Below are 24,775 nucleotides of genomic sequence, written 5' to 3'. Positions count from 1 at the left end.
TTGATTGTAGTATGTGGATGGGGATGGAACACTTGACTGGGATGGACATTTTACACCCAGTATTGGCTGCTTCAAGTCCAGATATAAATGGTTCAGCTGCGGCTGTGGATTGATAAACAGTAGGTGGATGGGGGTCAATAAACAGCTGCATGAATTTTTAGCATACATGGGGAGACTCTTGCATTAATGTAAGGTAGTAACTAGCCTGCTCCAGCCAAACAGAAAATGAACCCGCAGATGCATCTGACGCAGAGCCAGGCCCTTATTTTGCTCTGTTACTGTTATTGTTGTTGTTGTTGTGACTGGTAGAACATTTTGATATTTGTAGTTAACATTGAAAAAGCTTCACTGAAATCCATTGTTTATATCAGGGATGGGGAACCTCAGGCTCGGGGGTCGTATAAGTCCCCCGGATTCATTTGGTCTGGCCCTCGGAGCTTTTTTATGCTAGCCTCATCTGGCCAGCAGGGTGCCTAGAATGGCACCCTGCAGCCAGAATCTATGCAGTAGTGCTGCCTGGAGAGTCCTTAAGACGCTTCCTTTACAGCTCCCCTGAGCATCCTCATGATGCTCCGGGCATTGCTGTAACCACCAGCAATTGTGACCACGCCCCCTCATGACATCACATGGGGGGCGTGGCCGGCACCCAGCCCACAAATAATGTTATATATATCAAAATGGCCCTCGGCAGAAAAAAGGTTCCCCACCCCTGGTTTATATCAATGTAACTTTATTCTCAGCAGTCTAGATGTTCATTCAGATTAGATGTGAAAAAAATTATATCTTTTGTCAGTTGTAATAAATATGACACCTACGGGGATAGTCTATGTACTTATTTTTTTTTCAAAAATATGCTTCATTATTTTAACCTTATATATTTTATCAACTACACCCCTATGCAGGAGAGGTAAATATCACTGTGAGGACTGAGGCTCTGAACACAAAAGAGTTTTGCCAAAATGAGATTACAGTTGTCCCTAAACAAGGCAGCACCGACACAGTCATTAAGCCCTTACTTGTGCAGGTCAGTATGTCATTTTTAAATTCCAATGCATCAAGATTATGCATCAATATGACCAAAATATAACCTGTATGTTATAAACTGTAGTAGGAGTACAAAAAATGTGAAAGTTTAGCAGTAAACTCTCACAATGGTCGAGTTTTATCTTTAAAATGGGAAAACTTCTGGATTAGAGTTTAAATCATGAGAGTGTTTTAAATCTAAAAACATTTGAGTTTGCCTGTTCTCAGACTCTGTTACATTGGGCGAGTTTAAAAAGTGTAAGGGTTTACTGCTAAACTTTCACGTTTCATTAACTCTTAACCCGATTACATTTGGCCCTATAATTTTGAGCTTAATGGTCTAATTTGTTTTAAAAAGTAGCAATGAAAAAAAAGATAAATATTGACTACTATGGCAACCACAGTTACATGATGTAATGAGCAGAGAGGCTTTGGAATACACCTATCAATGCATAACACATTGAGATATGAGAGCCTTTACCTATGTAACAGACTGACTGTATATTTGTCTGACATCCTCCCTCTCATCCCCCCTCACTTGTTTAAAACTGTTTACCTTTCTTTTTAAAGAAAGCACACTTTCATGTGTAATTGTGACTTTAAAATAGAAAAATATAATATTACCTTTAAATGGCACAAACTCATATAAACCATCAAAAACATTTTAAGGGGTATATATACTAAAGTGCGGGTTTATAGTGGAAATGTTGCCCATAGCAACCATTCAGATTCTACTTATATTTTATCACCTTCTAGAAGATAATATCTAAAATCTGATCGGTTGCTATAGGCAATATCTCCACTTCTATAAACCCGTACGTTAGTAAATATACCCTAATTCTCAAAAGAAAATCATTTTCTTTCTATCTGATGACAAACAATATCTTTAAATTGGTCACTAGAGTGAAGCTATTACTTCAAATTATGTTCTACTCTAAAGTGTATCAAAATAGTACAGTTTGAAGTTTTGAACATGGTTTGTCTGAAACAAAAGTATAAAAATATGTTTCCTTTTTAGATCAACAGTCTAGGGGTTCCAGATACATTTGTATTAAAATTGAAAGCACATATATTATTAAATTGTTCTAAATTGCATTTAAAAAATATCCCAACATATCCCCATAGTGCCATTGAAACACACATCTCATTATATCATATAGCTGTGCTTCTCTCGTTTATTATAAGAGGACATGCACTATAATTATGCTGATGTGTTTTACATTATAACCAACTATTTTTATTGTATTCTTCCTTTTGTTCATTTACTTTTATTTTGTCAATCTGGATAATACACTACAAAATAAATGGTTGTTATGTAATTATGCAGAATTAATTTTTTGTTGATGATTATTTGTAACTGTTGTAGTCTGTGGAAAAATAAAGTACACTCAGATACAAACTGCCATAATAACCACAGTGTTTGCTGCTCTTAAGTTATTTTGGTTTTATTTATTGGTATTCTCAGCCTGGAGGTGTCCTGGAGGAAAAGTCTCACAGCTCTCTCCTTTGTATCCAAGAGGGAGAAGGTGAGGCTGCATTCTTCTCCTTTTTTCCTTATATTGTAATCTTAAATGGCATTATATTCATTTTATATTCAATATTTCCCTATTTCAAACAAATATGAGGAGCAACACTCTTAACTACGTTATCTCAGTAATTGACAGGTGAATTAAATATATTTAGCAAGTTTTGACATTTATATTGTGATATTTTTTAAAATGTATCCATTGTGAGACTTGATCTGTAAGTGATACAATGTTTAGCTCCACTGACTATTTAAACAGTTTTTCTTTCTATTGCAGGTAACTCTAAGACAGAGAAGATCTCTCTAAAGGTTCCTGACAATATTCTGGATGATTCTGAGAGAGCTCATGTAACAGTGTTGGGTAAGTTACATACAGTACAGGTGTTAGGTCTTCACCATACTACCCTCATTAGGATTGAACACAACACTCCAGTCATTTAAAAACTACTGAGAGAATCCCTTAGATCACAGGTTCTCAAACTCGGTCCTCAGGACCCCAAACAGTGCATGTTTTCCAGGTCTCCTCGGAATCCCAAGTGAAATAATTAGCTCCACCTGGGGATCTTTTAAAATGTGTCAGTGAGTATTGACTACACCTGTGCACCTGCTAGGAGACCTACAAAATGTGACCTGTGTGGGGTCCTGAGGACCGAGTTTGAGAACCACTGCCTAAAGCTGGCCACACAATAGACCAACTTACATCCAACCAGCCAACTTGTTGATTGGTTGGAATGAAAATCTGGTAAGGTATGGGAGTAACTGATTATCAGCAATTTGCTCCTAAATGACAGAAAACAGATGAAAATGGTCGTCAGACAAGTTTGTTAAATGTTTGATCTAAACTATTTGTTCAAAACAACAGTTTTTGTCCATTTTCCAGCGTTTGGGAGCAAATTGCTGATTGTCATTTGCTTTCATTCCTTACCAGATTTTCATTCCAACCAATCAACTAGTTGGCTGGTTGGACAGATAATCTTTAGATGTGTGGCCAGCTTTAGATGTTACTCCAATTATCTCTCTCACCTCCACTTAGCACTTTCAGTGTCCCTCAATATTGCAGACTTATATAATGAGAGTAACTAGTCTTCAAAAGTTTTTAAGAAATATTTTATTTGTAGAAAATGTCAAATAAAAATGTCACTCATTTGATTACAAAAGTTGTAACTATGAGAAAATGGCTGGTTCAGAGTTCATCTATATTACAGCTTTAACACATGTTAATAACTATTAATTGGTCTCAAGCTGGCTACGGAATGTAGTTTAGATCCCGGCTGTCGGGGTGCTGATGGGAAGTTTTCGGGGCTAAGGGGAGGGTTATGGTTAGGTGTTAGGGTGAAGTACTAGGGGGAGGGGTAGGGTTAGGTGTAGGGGATGAGGGTTAGGCTTCGGGGAGGGAGGGTTATGTTTAGGCTGTGGGGGGAGAGGGTTAGGTTTGGGCTGCAGGGAGGGAGGGTTAGGGTTAGGCCGTGGGGGGGGAGGGTTAGGTTTGGGTTGCAGGGAGGGAGTGTTAGGGGTAGGGTTAGTGTAGTTACAGACAGGTGTCTGTATCCTAACCTTGTCGGGATGCCGGCATCGGGATTCTGACTGTAGGGATCCAGAGCGCCGGCATGCCATACCCATCCCTACACATGTTTTAATTTTGCAACTGAAGTCATGAACTTGGAACATTATTGCAGGATCAATGCTATCAAAAGTGCTTCATTTACCAATGATATGATCAAAATTGATCAATTGTTATTGGACATGTCGGTAAATGCATCCTACCATAAACCACTATCAGTCTGCATGTGTGCCCTTCATCAGACCAAGCTAAAAGATTACAACTTTACCTGGGTTGATTACAGTACTACTAGAACGGGGACAGTGAGCTTGTCTTTGATAGGCTGGGCTGGTCTCAATATAATAGGGAGAAACACTGTGTGCTTTCCCCCTTTCATACTGTGAAATATGACCCAGCCTATTCCTTATGGAGCTGTAATTCCTAGGATAAGGGATAAAGTATAAGTGAAGATAGATACATGCAGATCACATAACAGCCAGAGGATAGTTTTTAACATATTACAAAACGTTATGCTGGGTGCACACTAGATGTTATGTTGTCTGATCCAGTGGGTCGGAGCAACATATCAGGCAAATTGTCTAGTGTGTACCCATTATATTGCTGATGATGTGTGTACCCGCATGCAGGGCCGACTAGGGATATCGTTAGCAAGGACCATGCCGCTGAATGCAGCATGGCCCCCGCTGTCGCTCCATTGCTGCCAGTACGGCAAGTGTGTATGAACTTGCTGATGCTGGCTGACTCGCTGGGTCCCTTCGCACTCTAGACATAGTCTAGTGTACCCAGCTTTAGAGTAAAACTCTGAGTTATTTTATTATTCTACTACAATGTAGTTTAACAAGCTATGGTGGAGATGCGCTAAGACTTGCAGAGTGATAAAGTGAAAAGAGCTAAAGTACCAAACAATCAGCTCCTAACTGTCACTTTACAGGCTGTGTTTGAACAATGACAGTTAGGAGCTGATAGATTGGTACTTTATGTCTCTCCACTTTATCACACTCCAAGGCTTAGTAGTACACGTGCCCCTACTGCACTGGTGCTGGTTATTCACTGGGGTAGGGGGAATGCAGGTTTTTTTTGCCTGTGACAAGGGGTCTCTAATCTCACTCTCCCCCCCCATCCCTCTACTACACTTTCCTGCAGTCTTTTCTCTCTGTACAATATAATGGCAGATGTTAGTTTGGTGGGGAGGGGGCACCGCATTGTCATGGTCTGCTCACTTCACATTTCTGACTCGTGATAAACCTCATATTATTATCACACAGATATTTGAAACTTTAGAACCATCAGAACTAGGGGTGAGCGGGTTCGGATTTCAGAAATTCGAACCCCCCGAGCCACCCGATCCGAGGCCGATCCGAGTCAGGCTCGACTTTTCCCGCCTGACTCGGATCTGAAATCGAGGCAAAACGTCATCATCCCGCCTTCCGGGTCTCGCGGGTTTTGGATCCTATATAAGGTACCCGCGTGGGTGCCATTTTCTCACTCGGCTGTGGACAGTGAAGAGGGAGGGTGGGAGTTAGGGCTGGCTGGGCTGTGTAGTGTAGTGTAGTGCAGAGTAGTGTTGTGCTGTGCTGTGCTGTGCTATGCTGTGCTGTGCTGTGCTGCTGTTGTCCATAGGGGCTGTGTCCACTACTTCAAAGTCCATAGGGGCTGGCTGTGTTGTGCTGTGCTGCTGTTGTCCATAGGGGCTGTGTCCACTACTTCAAAGTCCATAGAGGCTGGCTGGACTGTGTTGTGCAGTCAGTTGTCCATAGGGGCTGTGTCCACTCCAAAGTCATGTGCAGTGTCCCAGTCCTAAAGGGGTGCTGTAGTGTTGTCCAGGGGGTGCTCTGTCCATCAGGGGTGCTCCCCCCAAGTGCTAAAAAAAAATTATTTTTTCTGTGTTTGTGAATTGTGTGCACTGTGGCTGCACATGCATCAACAAAGGAGCAGCGCCAAGCGTGCGCCTGTGTCCCATTAGTAAAGGGCCTGCTGGCTTGTCCATTAAAGGGTGCTGTAACCCTCAAAGGGCACTCCAAACAAAATAAAAATATATATTTTTTTGTGTTTGTGAATTGTGTGCACAGTAGCCGCACGTGCATCAACAAAGTAGTGCCAAGCGTGCGCCTGTGTCCCATAAATAAAGGGACAGCTGGATTGACCGCTAAAGGGTTTTGTAACCCCCAAAGGGCACTCCAAACAAAATAAAAAAATATATTTTATTGTGTTTGTGAATTGTGTGCACAGTAGCCACATGTGCATCAACAAAGTAGTGCCAAGCGTGCGCCTGTGTCCCATAAATAAAGGGCCGGCTGGATTGACCACTAAAGGGTGCTGTAACCCCCAAAGGGCACTCCAAACAAAATAAAAATATATATTTTTTTGTGTTTGTGAATTGTGTGCGCAGTAGCTGCACGTGCATCAACAAAGTAGTGCCAAGCGTGTGCCTGTGTCCCATAAATAAAGGGCCGGCTGGATTGACCGCTAAAGGGTTTTGTAACCCCCAAAGGGCACTCCAAACAAAATAAAAAAATATATTTTTTTGTGTTTGTGAATTGTGTGCGCAGTAGCCGCACGTGCATAAACAAAGTAGTGCCAAGCATGCGCCTGTGTCCCATAAATAAAGGGCCGGCAGGATTGACCGCTAAAGGGTGCTGTAACCCCCGAAGGGCACTCCAATCAAAATACAAAAATATTTTCTGTGTTTGTGAATTGTATGCACTGTGGCTGCACGTGTATCAACAAAGGAGCAGCGCCAAGCGTGCGCCTGTGTCCCTTAAGTAAAGAGCCGGCTGGCTCATTTCTTAAAGGGTGGTGTAACCCACAAAGTGCACTACTCTCCAGCAAAAATAAAAAAATATTTTCTGTGTTTGTGTGCGCCTTAGCCGCACGTATATATCAAATCGATATAACATAAATGGAGGACCAAACTTTCTCCGATTAAAAAAAATAGGGAAAGATCAAGAACCACTTCCTCCTAGTGCTGAAGCTGCTGCCACTAGTCATGACATAGACGATAACATGCCATCAACGTCGTCTGCCAAGGCCGATGCCCAATGTCATAGTAGAGGCCACATACAATCCCAAATGACAAAGTTCAGGAAAATGACCTTAAAAAAAACATTTAAATCATCTGAAGAGAAATGTAAACTTGCCAATATGCCATTTATGACACGGAGTGGCAAGGAACGGCTAAGGTCTTTCCCTATGACTAGTGTGTGTCATACTAGTATGACTAGTATGTTCATGACTAATGGTTCAGCTTCACATGACGATGGAAGCCCTCCTCCCACTAAAAAAATCAAACGAGTTAAGCTGGCAAAAGCACAGCAAAGAACTGTGCGTTCTAAGAAGACATCACAAATCCCCAAGGAGAGTCCAAGTGTGGTGGCGGTTGTGATGCCTGACCTTCCCAGCACTGGACGGGAAGAGGTGGCTCTTTCCACCATTTGCACGCCCCCTGCAAGTGCTGAAAGGAGCACCCACAGTCCACTTGCTGATATGCAAATTGAAGATGTCACTGTTGAAGTACAACAGGATGAGGATAGTGGTGTAGCTGGCACTGAGGAGGAAGTTGGCGAGGAGGATTCTGATGGTGATGTGGTTTGTTTAAATCAGGCTCCGGGGGAGACAGTTGTTGTCCGTGGGATGAAATAGCCCATCACGGTCTTGCCTGGGCAGAAGACCAAACATTCCACCTCTTTGGTCTGGCAATATTTCTATCCAAATCCGGACAACAACTGTCTTGCCATATGTACCATATGTAAAGGTGAAATTAGTGCCCTTATACGGCACCTGCAGCGCGTTCATAAAAAGTTACTGTCAAGTTCAGAAACTTTGGCTAAGACCGTAAGCAGTACAGGGACACCTAAAGCCCTTTTTCCTGTTTTATCCAAGGAATCGGTGGATGAGGAGGATGAGGACGACATCTTGCCTCCGTAGAGCCAGTTTGTGCAGGGACACATTAATTTCCAGCTTGTTTTGTGGGGGCCCAAACGAACCAATCATTTCAGCCACAGTCATGTGGCAGACCCTGGCGCTGAAATGTTTGGTTTGTTAAAGTGTGCATGTCCTATTTATACAACCATAAGGGTGGGTGGGAGGGCCCAAGGACAATTCCATCTTGCACCTCTTTTTTTTCTTTGCAGTATGTACTGTTTGGGGCCTAGTTTTCCAAACTGCCATCCTGTCTGCCACTGCAGTGTCACTCCTAGATGGGCCACGTGTTTGTGCCGCCCACTCGTGTCGCTTAGCATAGTCATCCAGCTACCTCGGTGCAACCTTTTGGCCATAAAAACAATATTGTGAGGTGTGAGGTGTTCAGAATAGACTGGTAATGAGTGGAAATGAAGGTTATTGAGGTTAATAATTGAATAGGAGCATAAAAACCCACAAATTCTGTGAATTTAGCTGTTTTTATGCTTTTTTTCAAAAAAATACAGATCCAAAACACAAAACCCAGAACCCAAAACACGGAAGGGTGGTTTTGGCAAAACCAATCCAGATCCAAAACACGAAGAAAGATCGAGATCCAAAACCAAAACACGAAAAGTGGCCGGTGCACACCCCTAATCAGAACACAGGACAGAAAATTGCTAATACACTAGATACATTTTCAAAATTTGACAGTACAAAAAATTTGGTGCCATTAGAAAACAATTTTAATAGCCATATTCTCCAATTATTACAGTGTTTAAAATATCATCTTTGTTTTGTTACCTTACAGGAGATCTGATAGGCACAGCCATGCAGAACCTGGACCGGCTCCTGGCCTTGCCATATGGATGTGGAGAGCAGAACATGGTTCTGTTTGCCCCCAATATCTTTATCCTGCAGTATCTGGAGAAGACTCATCAGCTGAACAATGAGATCAAGAGCAAAGCCATCAAGTTCCTTGAGAGCGGTGAGAGATGCTGGAACTGCTACTTTCATATTGTTATTTAGTTACTCATTATACGAGGTAGATTTGTTTTATTTATTTAATACATTTTTGTTTACAGGTCCTTTTTTTTACGGGTCCCCTGTAATTTAATTTAATTAATTTAGTCATCTATTCAATACCAATTTAAAAGTCTGTCTCCACAGCTGAGAGCAATGTTTTTACTGCATATATTGTTGCAGTATAGTTGCTTGCAGTGGCTAAGCTATAATGGGTGCAAGTTGTGTGGTGCACACACCTGCCCTTAGGTCTAAGGGGGTCCAAACCACACATCTTGCACCCATACATTATACTCGTCTCCAGATTCCAGCATTAGCGCTCCAGTAATCACAGAAAACAATACAGATTTTATCGGGGACATTCCGTAGGAGACCTGACGTGTCTAACACAGGACTACGAGAGAGGAGGCAGCCCACACTGAGACTGTACATGTGTTCCTTCCTATCTTACACCGCCACTGGCTGCATGTTTCTGTGTGTTTTACAAATCTATTACACAGCTACTGTATGCAATATTCACATGTGGGGTCACACATGTGCAAGTAGAATATAAATGTATGCAATTCTGACTAACTTAATATAAGATACCTTCTTACCAGCTATTATTGCAACTATTTAGCATTGCTTTTTGTTGTACAGTATTTTATGGTTCTTATGCTAGCTTCAAATGTATGACTTTACAAGGCCTGTGTAATACTGTAGTTTTGTTCTACGGCTGGCTACCAGCTGTGACATTTCCTACCACCCCTCTTCTGCACTGTATAAATACTTAGTTGAGAAATAAAAGATGTGAAAGTACAGAACAGTGTGATGAAATAAATGTAAAAAAATAAATAAATGGATGAGCTTGTCATTGGTATACGAACTTCCTGGGATGCAGTTATTATACCGACAAAGGGGATGCTGGCACTTAGAATACCGATGCCAGAATCCAAACACCAGCATCCCAAACGCTGGCATGCCCACCGCAGGTAAGTAGCAGACTTAGCGGAATAGTTAATGTTAAGGGTTAGGCTCTAGGGGGAGGGTTAGGTTTAGGGTTTGGGGAGGGGGAGGATAGGTTTAGACACTAGTGGCAGATGTTAGGGTTAGGGACCGGGGAGGGAGGGTTAGTGTTAAGGGAAGAGAGAGGGAGGGGTTAGGAAACCTATTGACTGGTGTCGGTATCCTAACCCTCTCGGTATGCCAGTGTCAGGACTTTGACTGCCGGGATCCCTAGCGCCAGCAGCCCATACCCAACCCAAATATGTACTAACTGCAAGTTACAGTTAGTACATATCGGGGACATTTTTGTAAAAAATGAAAAAATCTGTCACAAGACAGACTGTTAATAATTGCGGCACTGCTTTGATTATTAATACATAGGCCCCTAAGCGCCTGTATTTTTAACATTTTTAAATATTGTTAATAACTTTTGGCTGTTTAATCTATGCTTTCTGAATGGAAACAGACTCTTTCTGTAATTTTCCACAGGGTATCAGAGACAGCTGACATACAAACGTGATGATGGGTCATATAGCGCTTTTGGAAAGAGGGACCCAGAAGGAAACACCTGGTAAGTGACTTTGCCTGAGTTAGTATTACATGTATATGTGACTGCATGTGTTACAGTTATATTTCACCTAAATATATTTGGTGATTATGAGGTTAATCTGGAACATGAGGTTAAAACATTTACCAATACCTTCTATCTTACATCTTATAGTACAGGGTGAGCCACTTAAAACTAGCCCCCCTCAAGCATGGCTTTGCAGCAAAATGTGGGGTACCATTAATAGGGTAAGGAAACAAAATGAAGAAACAGCTATAATACTTACTTTTATTTTCATGATATTAAATCATTAGTTGTGACCTTGAAGACACATCACTTGAGGCGAGACAGTTTTTAGTGTTTTACCCTATATATTAGAGATGAGCGGATCAGTTTCCCTGGAAACCAAACACAACCAAATTTAGGGGAAGTGAGTGAATTCTTGTCCACAGGAGAGGGTGTGGGACTTTGGGCTGGAACACTGGGAGTAACTTCATTAAAAAAAAATGCCATTAGCAAGCCATCAGGACGCCATTACTGTAGATTGCCATTAGGTTAGCAGGAGTTAGTTAAGATTAGGTTTATATAGTAGGTAGATAGAATAGGCAGACCTAGAGACAGGTCAATTGTCAGTGTATACGTGTTTGTCACACACACTGTAGTGCAACAAAAACAGACTACTGTCTGTGTGTGGTGCTACTGTATGGATTGGGTGTTTTTTATTTCCCAATTTGAACCTGCACCTTTTTCTATCTAGAAAATCTATCTATCTATCACTGCAGTATACTATATTGTTTATCTGTACAAAATACTTTACTGTGTTTCAGGCTGCTGCACCCCAATGAGATCTCTTGTTTTTAGTTTTTTCCCAGCTATACGTAAACAAATTGCTAAAGAAAAAAAACTTTTTTCCTGTCTTTTGTAATTTAATTTAAACATTTTGTTGTGTATTTCAAAAAGTTGTTTATTCAGACAAGTGGCTAAGTGTATATTACTGCTCTGTGTGTGGTGGTGTCCCCTAGTGTTTATTCTAGCACCCTGCACCTGTCAAAACCCAGGCACTTCCTGCTTCCTACCATGTGTGTGACTCTCTGCTCTGGTGCTTCTAGAACACTCTGGTTTGTATTTCAGCAGTTTGTTGCATTAGCTGAGTAGAAACACAAGAGCAAAGAGCAACACCCCAGGCAGGAAAGAAGAACTGCATGGCTTGTGATAGGTGCAGGGTGCTAGAATAAATACTAACCCCCATCATCTGCACTCCAAATCAATTTTCACAGAGACCCGTTCTTCTATGTGCATGCACAAAGAAATTATAACCAAAAAATGTAAATAGTGTGTTACTGTATCCTTCCCATGTAATCGACAGTGTGTGCAGTGGTGTCCCACCCTTAATCTACACCCTAAAACAATTCTCACAAAGACCTGTTTCTCCAAGTGCATGTAAATAATTCACAGTGTTATCTGTGTCTAAAAAAAAGACATTGTTGAAAAAAAATAAAATAAATATATATATATATATATATATATATATATATATTGTGTTATCCTTCATGTGTAAGCAACAGTGTGTGCAGTGGTGTCACACTATTAATTTAAACCCGAAAACAATTATCTCAGAGACCTGTTCCTCCAAGAGTGTGCAAACAATTGCCAAAGTCTGTGTCTAAAAAACAAAGACATTGGAGCAAAAAAACTTGCATAGTTTGTTATTCTTCCAGTGTAAGTGACAATGTGTGCACTCCGTAACAACTCTCAAGTTTATCTATATAATTTATTTGCCGGTATCAAGAATAAAACCAATAATGGATCAGTCAATAGAAGAGCAGGAGCAGAAACACAGTACTAATGCTGCGACTGCTGTCAGTCATGTTTGTACTTCAACATCTACTAATGGTAGTCATGGGTCAAGGATAAAGAATGTTTGAGAAAGGGCCCCTGAAATCTAAATAATATTTCATAATGTTAAATAAAAGAACATTACCTCTAATAATAATGGAAACATTTACTGCCAAAAAACTTAAAATTGCCTACATGCCATACACCACACACAATGGCAAGGAAAGGCACAGACCATGGTCTTTCTTTGTGGGTGGTAAAATGCATATTGCGGAAGCTAGGGCCAAACACAGTCAGGCATCTAGAAGTGTCACTTTTAAAACAGGCAAATCAGTGCACAAAGAAAAACACTAGGACTGAAGAACAAACTGCATGCTTTTCAAACTTCAAAAATCCTGGATTAAAGTCTAAGGGTGCCCACAAGTGCTATGTGTGATATTTCTGGAATTGTAATCCTAGAGAAGCCTCCTTTCACCATTTTAGCACCCTCTACAAATGTGAGCATGGGTAGCAGCAAAAGTAAATATAGTGACATATGAACTGAGCATGCTGGTATAGAAATGCAGCAGGATGAAAGGAATATGTGTGTATCTGATGCTAATGAGGATGTTGATGATGAATGTGTTGGACTAGAAGAAGTTCATAAAATTCAGGATAAGGATGTTGTTTGTATAAAGGTAAGTCAGACACTAATGGCAACAGTTCTTGCCAGTTATAAGAAGAATGCCATTGTTATGCCTGGCAATAAGACCAAAAAAGCCACCTCTTTAGTGTGGAATTAATTTTACCCAAAACCTGATAACATTTTTCAAGCCATCTGTACAATTTGTGAAGCAAAAATAAGCAGAGGTTGACCTTAACCATCTAGGAAGCTAATTTCTGTTATGTCATTTGCAGCAAGTTTATGCAAATTAGTTTGGACAGTCTAAAAACTACAGTAAAATAATTACAAGCAGTCCAGTATCAGCTACCACCAGCATGTATTGATCCCAACACATGCAATCTCCACCGCCAATACCTTCAACATCAACCTTCTCATTAATTGGAGGTATATAGTCCAATTTGTAAAGGCTAACTGAATCATCCCCTATTCAGGATTCCACAGACGAATCTTTACATGCTAGGGCTGCTGCTGCTGGTAGTAAATCTTTACACAGAAGGGGACCAAGAAGACTAGTAGTTTCAAACAAGTAGTCTTCATGGTGAAAGACTAAAAGGAAGCAAGTATGAAAGCTGCCATCCAGTTGAACACCGCAAATCACTGCAGCCATGACAGCTATGCTTTCATTAGATCTTCATCCAATATCCACCATCAATGCTTCTGGTTTTAAATAGTTGAGGTCCTCTGTCACTGCTACCAAATTCCATCTCGATTCCATTTTAACAGAATAGCAATTCCCCACCTGTACCTGAATGTTAAAAAAATATATATATTCTTGTCCTAGAACATGCCATTGTGCCGAGTATCCATTTAACTACAGATATGTGGACAAACATTACTGATCAAAGAAAAGATAACATGACTATGATGGCCCATTTGGTGGGTGTATCACCTTTAGCCACAGTGGCTGTAATTCCAACCTGTATTGTATGCTTCAGCTACTGAAGGAACAGCAAAAAAACATCCAAACATACACTACAAGCCATGACATAGATAGAGGGAGGGAATATATCTTACTACAGCACAGTAGAGAATAATCTCCATTTTATGAAAGATACTGATACAATTTGAAATAGTAGCCAATGAGGTGAGTTGAGACATTTCCAGGTTTTCTCATTTAAAATACAGAAAAAGCAACTAGAGGAACTAAAGGAGGAGTTGAGCAAACCAATTCCACTAAATATGTTGGACTTTTAGATCAAGTTCTTTATCCCTTCATCAGGACCAAACAGTTTGCAACATCTTACAATTGGATCACTACATTTTGGCAACCTTGTTTGATCCTAGGTCTACAGTAAGTTCTACATAATTTCTTTCTTTCCAAATGACACAGATCTGAAGAGATGCAAAGAGCTCCTTGCAAGCAAATTGTCAGCTCAAATGGCACATGGCATAACAATAACTCCTGCTTCTTTTTCTCGTGCAAATGCTGCTGCTAGGAAAAAATTACATTTTTCTAAAGACCTATTCATGATGAGTCAAATCAGTGCATCAGAGTGAAACAACATTATGATTTCTGGTCAAGCTTAAAAGAATTGCCCAAAATTATTGACACCTCTACCATGACTCAATCTGATATACTAAGCATCAAAAGAATGTTGGAGGATTATTTTAATGACAATGTACAAATTAGTATGTCACACAGCCCCTTTGAATACTGGGAGAAAAAACAAGGGAATTTGGAGCCCCTTTGCTTTACTAAAGTCGCTCACACTCCAGTGTGTACTTGGAAAGAGTGCTTAGCACAGCCATTAACCTTGTGAGCTATCGGCATAGGAGGACAAGGACAATTCCATCATTCACCACTTTTCATTATGGGCTTTGCAAAGATTGTGTGTGTGACAGACAGGTTATATTTCTGTACTTTACTGGGACGTTCATGTTGTTTTGTATAATGCCATGCCATCCATTTTTTATACTTGTTTTGTAAAAATGTTTTCCATTTCTTCAATGTTTTTATAGTTTTATTAACACTGTAATCAATCAATCAATAAGATCAATGATTTACCTGGCTTCCACTAAATACTCCACCTCTATTTACCTGTGCTGGCCTAGGGCCTCTGATCTACAGTAGTTCTTGATTAATGAAAACATTCTATAGCATCGTATAGTTTATATTAAACTGCCATTCTGTCTGCCACTGCAGTGCCCCTCTGTTCCTAGATACAGTATGCTATATTCTTTTTTAAACTGCTATGTTTTTGTTCCACTGCTCTGTCACTTATTTAGCCAGTCAGCTCACTGCAACCTATGGCCAATATGAGTGAAAACAATATTGTGAGCTGTGAGGTGGTCAAAGTTGACCATAAATTACAATGTTATTGCAGTTAATAATACTGTAGTGACAAAAACAGACCCAAATTACATGATTTTAGCTTTTTTTTATATTTTTATAAACAAAAATCCAGATCCAAAACCAAAACACATGAGAGTGGTTTTGGCAAAACCAATATATGATGATGATAATGAATTAAAACCAAAACATGGGGGTCCGTTCACATCTCTACTGTATATATACAAATTTCGTTAATACAGCCCCTGCTGTATAATAAAATTATGTGCAAAGATATCAGTACACAATTCCTCTCATGTTTTAATATTTACATTGTTTGGAGTGGGACACAGTTACTTACCAGATATTTGCGTTTGCTCAGCTGATTATAATAAACACAAATACTGCACCCGCACATATATAGATGCTGTAACACCCTCCAGGCATGAAAATGTCATCACATGACAATAACTGTGTCATCAAGCCCAGTAAAGATAATCCAAAAATTAGTTCATACAAAGTCCAATATTGGTGAACAACACAAAACTGGATCTGTTTTTGTTTTGTTTTTGTGATTTTATGTAAGTATAGGGAATTGTCTCTTAATGTGCCCATTATTTTTCTACAGGTTGACTGCATTTGTGGTGAAGTCCTTCAGCAAAGCCCGGCCTTATATCTTTATAGATGAGAAACACCTGAACCACTCCCTCACCTGGCTGAAAAGTAATCGTCGAGATACCGGCTGCTTCCGCAGTGTGGGGAGACTTTTCAACAATGCTATGAAGGTACATAGAATGTACAGTACTTGTTCTAAAAGGACAGAGGTAATAAAGTACATTACAGTACATTATTTTCTCTACTTTAAAATAAATCTTTATATACAAGAAAACTGCTCAAGTAAATGTTAAGGTTACATATAAAGACATGGGACAAGAAGATAAGTATGAAAGTTGTATTAGCAAATAAAAGATGTTCTTCATAAACTACAGTGGGAAGGCATTCCTGGATCTCTGCTGAACAAATGGACCTTGTTTTATTTTATTAATCTATTCTACAGTATAGCCGGACTGCACAGCCCCAACCATTTTTTTATTTAAATGGTAAAAACAGAGACGCTGAGTTCATCTAGCCATGTGACTGTTGTTCATTCAAGAAATTTGTGTAAACAAATTTGCTCCAACTGTAAAGCTGCGTACACACGCAGTGATTTTTTGGACGACGGAACGATAACGATATCGTTATCGTTCATTGTCCAAAATATCGTTCAGTTTTTGCACCAAAATAAATGATAATGACCAATGCGCGCTCCCATTTTTAGTTGGTCGTTATCATTCAAGGCCAGGACCTCCCGTCCAACCTGACGAGATTGTCAGTTTGAACATGTTCGGGGATGAGGGAGGGTGGGTGGCACTGAACGATATCGTTCTTGATATCGTTCAGTGTTTGTGCTCAGTGTTGTTAACAACACTGAGCACACCCCTACCGGGAACACATGGGACGATGTCGCTCATGGGTATGCACCTTAAGTTTTTACAGAAAATGCATACTGTAGTTGTGTCCCTTATGCAGTTTCCCCCTGTAGTAGTGCCCATTATGTAATACACCTTGTAGTTGTGCCATTATGCAATGGCCCCAGTAGTTGTGCCCCTTATGCAATGCCACCTGTAGTTGTGCCCCTTATGCAATGCTCCCCAGTAGTTGTGCCATTATGCAATGCCCCTGTAGTTCTGCCATTATGCAATGCCCCCAGTAGTTGTGCCCCTTATGCAATGCCACCTGTAGTTGTGCCCCTTATGCAATGCTCCCCAGTAGTTGTGCCATTATGCAATGCCCCTGTAGTTGTGCCATTATGCAATGCCCCCAGTAGTTGTGCCCCTTCTGCAAAGCCCCCTGTAGTCGTTCCCCCTAAAGTGGTGCCCACAGTACTAGCTCCCCCTCCCAGTGCAGCACAGCCCACCCACACACCTGTGAAGAAACTTGCCTGTTTTCACACTGGCACCACTCCACGCCATCAGGGCTCCAGAGTCCCGTCGTTGCGGCGCTTGACTGCTGGATGTAACTGCATCCAGCTGGTGTGCAGGCTCCTCACATCACGGGTGACATCATGACATCACCCGCGCACTGCATCACTGGGAAAGCTGGCCTCTGAAGCGATCTGAAGATTCTTTAGCCTGTAATTGCTTCAGAGGCCAGCGTTCCTAGTTGCTGTGATTAAGTTAGTCCTGATATACGGGCTGGAGCTCTGCGAGCTACCTGTACCCGGACCTGCACAATAACTTGAGATTGTTAATGTATCCAATAGCATTTACAGCTCATATTTGTCCATTCCTGACCAGGTATAATATACTAGCATACATAAATAAATTATCAGTGGTGTCCTAAAGTATGGTAACATAAAGAGCAGAAATTCCTCTAAGCTGCTGGCAGCTGCTGTATATAGAGGGTATAGATCGCTGAAACTGCCTCAATTCGGGAAAGGTCATCGGTATACACTTGGCATCCCGGCGGTCACAAGGGTTAGGCACTAGGGGGAGGGTTAGGCACTAGGGAGGGAGGGTTAGGTACTAGGGAGGGAGGGTTAGGTTTATTGTGCAGGGAGGGGAAGATTAGGTTTAGGCACTAGGGCGGGAGGTTAGGGTCAGGCACCAGGAAGGGTGGGTTTGAGTTGGGGTAGGGAGAGGGGGAGGGTTAGCATACCGACTAACAATTGTTTGTATGCTAACCATGTTGGGATGCCGGCATCGGGATTCTGAATGCCGGGATCCCAAGCACCGGCATCCCATACCCAATCCCAGGTCACCATCTGGTGAATAATATTCTGGTAAATCCTTGACTTGTTGCCCCATTGCTATTGCGTCAGCGGCTTCACCAGAAGGTATATGCAGAATAGCTACTTTGCATAAAATCGCTTGGTGGTGTGATAATAATTTGACCACTCAGTGTATGTTTGTATATATACAGTATGTTTATTTATACACATACCCGTATATATATATATATATATATATATATATATAAGGGGTGAGCGGATTCGGCTCTACTCGGTTCCGTTCGGATTTAAAAACCGAATCTTATAAGCTATCAGCTGTCACGAGTTTTGGATAACCAATAACATTCGGTTTTTAAATCCGAACGGAACCGAGTAGAACCGAACCCGCTCACCCCTAATGTATATATATATATATATATATATATATATTAGGGGTGAGCGGGTTCGGATTTCTGAAATCCGAACCCCCCCGAGCCCCCCCGATCCGAGTCCGATCCGAGTCAGGCTCGACTTTTCCCGCCTGACTCGGATTCTGAAATCGAGGCAAAACGTCATCTTCCCGCCTTCCGAGTCTTGCGGGTTTTGGATCCTATATAAGGCGCCATTTTCTCACTCGGCTGTGGACAGTGAAGAGGGAGGGTGGGAGTTAGGGCTGTGTAGTGTAGTGTAGTGTAGTGTAGTGCTGCTGTTGTCCACTACTTCAAAGTCCATAGGGGCTGGCTGTGTTGTGCTGTGCTGCTGTTGTTAATAGGGGCTGTGTCCACTACTTCAAAGTCCATAGGGGCTGGCTGGACTGTGTTGTGCAGTCAGTTCTCCATAGGGGCTGTGTCCACTCCAAAGTCCTGTGCAGTGTCCCAGTCCTAAAGAGGTGCTGTAGTGTTGTCCAGGGGGTGCTCTGTCCATCAGGGGTGCTCCCCCCAAGTGCTAAAAAAATAATATATTTTCTGTGTTTGTGAATTGTGTGCGCAGTAGCCGCACGTGCATCAACAAAGTAGTGCCAAGCGTGCGCCTGTGTCATAAGTAAAGGGCCGGCTGGCTTGACCGTTAAAGGGTGCTGTAATCCCCGAAAGTACACTCCAGTCCAAACCAAAAAAAAATTATTTTCTGTGTTTGTGAATTGTGTGCGCAGTAGCCGCACGTGCATCAACAAAGTAGTGCCAAGCGTGCGCCTGTGTCATAAGTAAAGGGCCGGCTGGCTTGACCGTTAAGGGTGCTGTAACCCCCGAAAGTACACTCCAGTCCAAACCAAAAAAAAAATTATTTTCTGTGTTTGTGAATTGTGTGCGCAGTAGCCGCACGTGCATCAACAAAGTAGTGCCAAGCGTGCGCCTGTGTCATAAGTAAAGGGCCGGCTGGCTTGACCGTTAAGGGTGCTGTAACCCCCGAAAGTACACTCCAGTCCAAACCAAAAAAAAAATTATTTTCTGTGTTTGTGAATTGTGTGCGCAGTAGCCGCACGTGCATCAACAAAGTAGTGCCAAGCGTGCGCCTGTGTCATAAGTAAAGGGCCGGCTGGCTTGACCGTTAAAGGGTTCTGTAACCCCCAAAGTACACTCCAAACCAAAAAAATATATATTTTCTGTGTTTGTGACTTGTGTGCACTGTAGCTGCACGTGCATCAACAAAGGAGCAGCGCCAAGCGTGCGCCTGTGTCCCATAAGTAAAGAGCCGGCTGGCTCATTTCTTAAAGGGTGGTGTAACCCACAAAGTGCACTACTCTCCAGCAAAAATAAAAAAATATTTTCTGTGTTTGTGTGCGCTTTAGCCGCACGTATATATATATCAATATAACATAAATGGAGGACCAAACTTTCTCTGATAAAAATAAAATAGGGAAAGATCAAGAACCACTTCCTACTAGTGCTGTTGCTGCTGCTGGGAGTTGTTCATCATCCCAGAGAGGAAGTAGGAACATCACTACTTTTACTAAACAATTGACCCTCCAACAGTCCCTAGCGATGAGGATGAAGTACGACAGCAGTCATCCTGAAGCAAAACGTATAACTGAGGCCTTGACTGCTATGTTGGTGTTAGACGTGCGTCCGGTATCCGACATTAGTGCAGTGGGATTTAGACAATTGATGGAGGTAGTGTGTCCTCGGTTCCAAATCCCGTCTAGATTCCACCTACATCCTCAAAGCAGCAGCGACAAGCGTGCGTCTGTCTGTTAAAGGGTGGTGACACCCTCAAAGTGTGCTACACAAACAATTAAAATATTGTTCTTTTTTTTTCGGTCTTTGTGAAATGTGTGGGCTGTAGCCGCACCTGCATCCTTAAAGCAGCAGCGACAAGCGTGCGTCTGTCTGTTAAAGGGTGGTGACACCCTCTAAGTGTGCTACACAAAGAATAAAAATATTCTTCTTCTTTTTTCTGTCTTTGTGAATTGTGTGGGCTGTAGCCGCACTTGCATCCTCAAAGCAGCAGCGACAAGCGTGCGTCTGTCTGTTAGAGGGTGGTGTAACCCTCAAAGTGTGCTCCACAAACAATAAAAATATTCTTTTTTTTTTTCTGTCTTTGTGAATTGTGTGGGCTGTAGCCGCACTTGAATCCTCAAAGCAGCAGCGACAAGCGTGCGTCTGTCTGTTAAAGGATTACATCGGTGACAGCATCCAAGTAGGCATGTCAGACAGTCCGTACCTGTACTGGCAGGAAAAAGAAGCAATTTGGAGGTCCCTGTACAAACTGGCTCTATTTTACCTGAGTTGCCCCCCCTCCAGTGTGTACTTCGAAAGAGTGTTTAGTGCAGCCGGGAACCTTGTTAGCGAAAGGCGTAGGAGGTTGCTTCCACAAAATGTGGAGAAGATGATGTTCATAAAATGAATGATCAACTCTTCCAGGGAGACCAGCCTCCAGAACGTACAGAGGGACCTGTGGTTCCAGCAGGGACGAATTAATACTCTGTGAGGATGAGGATGTACATAACACTGAAGAGGGTGAGGAATCTGTGGATGAGGAGGATGAGGACGACTTCTTGCCTCCGTAGAGCCAGTTTGTGCAGGGACAGATTAATTGCCAGCTTGTTTTGTGGGGGCCCAAACGAACCAATCATTTCAGCCACAGTTGTGTGGCAGACCCTGGCGCTGAAATGATTGGTTTGTTAAAGTGTGCATGTCCTGTTTATACAACATAAGGGTGGGTGGGAGGGCCCAAGGACAATTCCATCTTGCACCTCTTTTTTTTCTTTGCATTATGTACAGTTTGGGGCCTAGTTTTTCAATGCCATCCTGTCTGCCACTGCAGTTTCACGCCTAGATGGGTCACGTGTTTGTGCCGCCCACTCGTGTCGCTTAGCATAGTCATCCAGCTACCTCGGTGCAACCTTTTGGACATAAAAACACTATTGTGAGGTGTGAGGTATTCAGAATAGACTGGAAATGAGTGGAAATTAAGGTTATTGAGGTTAATAATAGCATAGGAGCAGAAAAACCTACAAATTCTGTGATTTTAGCTGTTTTTATGCTTTTTTTCAAAAAAATACAGATCCAAAACACGAAACCCAGAACCCAAAACACGGAAGGGTGGTTTTGGCAAAACCAATCCAGATCCAAAACACGAAGAAAGATCCAGATCCAAAACCAAAACACAAAACACGAAAAGTGGCCGGTGCACACCCCTAATATATATATATATATATATATATAACACTGTTTGTACGCAGCTCTTTGTTCACACTAGTCATCTGCATTACAGGGAGGAGTGGAAGATGAAACCTCACTCTCTGCTTATGTAACAATAGCTCTACTGGAGGCTGGTGTATCTCTGGAGGTAAGTGATCAAGGTCAACATAAGATAATCGCATTGTACACTTCTTCTAAGAATAAAGATTATGGGCCTGTTTCCTGAACATAGTTTACACACTGTGATTTAGAAATGATGCAAATCCAACTATCTACCACACTAATCTGCTTTGCCCTATTGCCCATGCACAGGAAGATGTGTTTGAATTTAAAATTGAAGGTAACTTGCACTTGTTTTGAGAAGTGGAATGGGGTCATGGATGTAACCTCATGTTTATTACAGCAGGAACCTGCACATATAAGTGTAGCACACCCATTGGTTGTACTGCATTGAGACTAGGCAATTTAAAAGCCGATTGGTTGCTTTGGCCAACTTGTCCACTTCTCCTCTCTTTCGGAGGTTTGATACATTCCCCCTTATGCTGGCCACACATATAGAGATATTTTACCCGATCTGGCCGATTCCGATACATTGGAACGACAGATCATATAAAATATGGCCAAAACCTGAGTAAATCGTGAGTCCCTGCTGGTCGCACATCGCATCGTCAGAACTTCCGTGCAGTAGGGAAGATCTGACAATCGAGGAGGCGATGCACTGTGAAAGTCTGACTGCAGGAGAGATCGTATGAAGATTGGACACCAAGGCCCGTATTCAATTTGAGGCGAAAAGCCGGAATCCGCTGAAAAGTTTCGCCAATGACGTCATTTCGCCAGACGGAAAAGTATCGCCGTATTCAATTTGCGGAAAGTCAATGCAGTGTAATAGGCAGAAAAGATTCGCCTATGAATAGCAGGCGGAAAAAAGTGCAGTATTGGGGTTTCGGGATGCAACGTTGCGGGAACCCCCGTGCAGCCTTCAGACAGTCTCCCAGAGGTAAACTGTGTCTAAATAAAAAATAAAAAAACACTTAAGAACACCCCAAAAAATCACTTTGAATTTAGGTGCGAAAAAAAAAAGGTTGGGGTACAAAGTTAAACACTAGCGAACTTGACTCTGGGGGGTCCCCAAGTATGCCCCAGGTGTTTTTTTCATTGCAGGGGCTTGCGGCAAGTGGATTTTTCATGATTTTTTAAACTTAACTTTAGCAACTTTAAAATATGCTGTCCCCCATTTTCAAGTACCCCAAATTTTCTGGCATAAGTTATTTTGTGCAAAAAAACCTCCTGAATACTATTCTGCATCACTTATACAAAAACGCTATTTAGCAGCTATTGAGCCCGTTTAAAAACACTGAATACCTTCAGCAAGCCAAGTCGGGGGTAACCATAGCTAACCCCCATGTCAGAGCATCTATTGGGGGGGGTGTCAGGCTGATTTCCCCAAATCTGACAGTACTTTCCACTTGTTTAAGTTTCGCGGGGTCCCGTTTTCGCGTACTTTCAAATTGAATACGGGGATACGTGGGCACGAGCGCGATACTTTTCCGCCTGCAAAACACGCAATGTAGGCGAAAAGTCCAGGAGGCGGAAAAGTATCGCGGGTCCGCTCAAATTGAATACGGCTCCAAATTGTGTGCAGATCGTGAGGAGATCGTGTACAGAGCTGCCGGGGAGAGTTTCAAGGGAAATCGTACACATCGGCTGATCGTGTGCACATCTCCTTGTGTGTGGGCAGCTTTAGACTGTAAGAACAAAAGGATTTCAGGGACTGAGGTGAATTATTCAGTGTTCTCTGGACAGTAATGAATGATGGATGTCTGAGGTCTATACTGACCTAAGGGGAATGTCAGTTCAATATTTTTGAATTATACATGATGCAAGTGGTATTTGTTTGTCCGTCTTGTAGCTGTAGTATATTTAATAAAGTGAAACATGACCCTGTTATTTCCTATTACTATTACACTAATAGGCTTTGGCTAAATTTCTTGACTTGTATGGTAATAAAAATTGTGGTTTCATTCCCTGACAGGATCCCCTGGTTAGTGACGCTGTGTCCTGTCTGCGGAAGGCTGCTGTGGATGTGACCAATGTATACACCCAGGCATTACTGGTCTACACCTTCACTTTGTGCGGAGAGACGGAGCTCAGGAAAATATTGGTGGATAAATTGGAGGCAAAAGCTGTGCGAGGGGGTAAGAAATATACCTAGCTACAGGTATATATGGTGCATACGGTACTATATATATTATAGTACAATACCAGCACACTGATCAGTGTATAGGGTTCTCTTCTTTTCGCCTACTTTACCTGAAATGTACAATTGTCTCAGACATTTAAATATATATTCCACATTTATTCATACCATAAGTTCCAATGAGATGAATACATGAATGCGAAATGCTACGTTACAGTGTCAGCGGCTGTGACACTGTAACGTAGCATTTTCCGTGCAGATTCACCCGCTGTCACACAGAATATAGGTATACCGCATATCATTTTAATCAGCAGATGCTGCTCAGGGCTGGCTCTAAGGGTGTTTGACCTAAGCGGTTGAACAGGGGCACCACCCATAGATGGCGCACCCTTCCCCAGCATCCCAATTTCAGCCGTGGGCCAAAGTGGCCCGCGAGTGGTCAAATCGGGGTGGTTTGGGGACCCCGGAGTCTGAATGGATGCTGCGTGCATGCGCGCGGCCTCCATTCAGTGCCGTGGGAAGGCTGGGGGAAGTCAAGCTAGTGAGGCTCCCCCCAGCCTGACGTTATTTGGAGGCGTGCCATGTGGGCACGCCCCTCAGATTATATCACGTAAGGAGGCATGGCCTATGATAATTAGGTCACACCCTCAATTTTGGTCACGCACGATAAGGAGCGCAGAGCACTCTGCCAGCACAGGGCGCTATTAGCCCTGGAGCCAGCCCTCATGCTGCTTGTGCGTCCTATTCACATCGCTGTGCAAGTAAGTCGCATTTGAAGGTAATAATGTGCAAGGAAGTAAGATGTATGTGGACACATCTGTAGGTTGTTATATGTGTGTGTATGCGTTGTATTACTTCTGGT

General features: G+C 42.1%; 1 protein-coding gene across 1 annotated transcript in view; it reads left to right on the top strand.

Annotated features, from left to right (window-relative positions):
• Nucleotides 1-24,775, top strand: part of LOC148518855 (alpha-2-macroglobulin-like protein 1) — a 120,172-nt gene that overhangs the window by 81,127 nt on the left and 14,270 nt on the right. Inside the window, exons 21-28 of the mRNA XM_088476940.1 lie at nt 903-1,024; nt 2,489-2,549; nt 2,826-2,909; nt 8,818-8,994; nt 10,503-10,584; nt 15,958-16,114; nt 21,790-21,864; nt 23,749-23,911. Of these exons, the coding sequence (XP_088333066.1) occupies nt 903-1,024; nt 2,489-2,549; nt 2,826-2,909; nt 8,818-8,994; nt 10,503-10,584; nt 15,958-16,114; nt 21,790-21,864; nt 23,749-23,911 (921 nt within the window). The remainder of the gene's footprint in view (nt 1-902; nt 1,025-2,488; nt 2,550-2,825; nt 2,910-8,817; nt 8,995-10,502; nt 10,585-15,957; nt 16,115-21,789; nt 21,865-23,748; nt 23,912-24,775) is intronic.

This window comes from Taudactylus pleione, unplaced genomic scaffold (genome assembly GCF_031769625.1).
Source record: "Taudactylus pleione unplaced genomic scaffold, aTauple2 ptg000198l, whole genome shotgun sequence".
Lineage (NCBI taxonomy): Eukaryota > Metazoa > Chordata > Amphibia > Anura > Myobatrachidae > Taudactylus > Taudactylus pleione.
The sequence above is the reverse complement of the archived record's forward strand: the minus strand, read 5'-3'. Positions and strand labels throughout refer to the sequence as shown.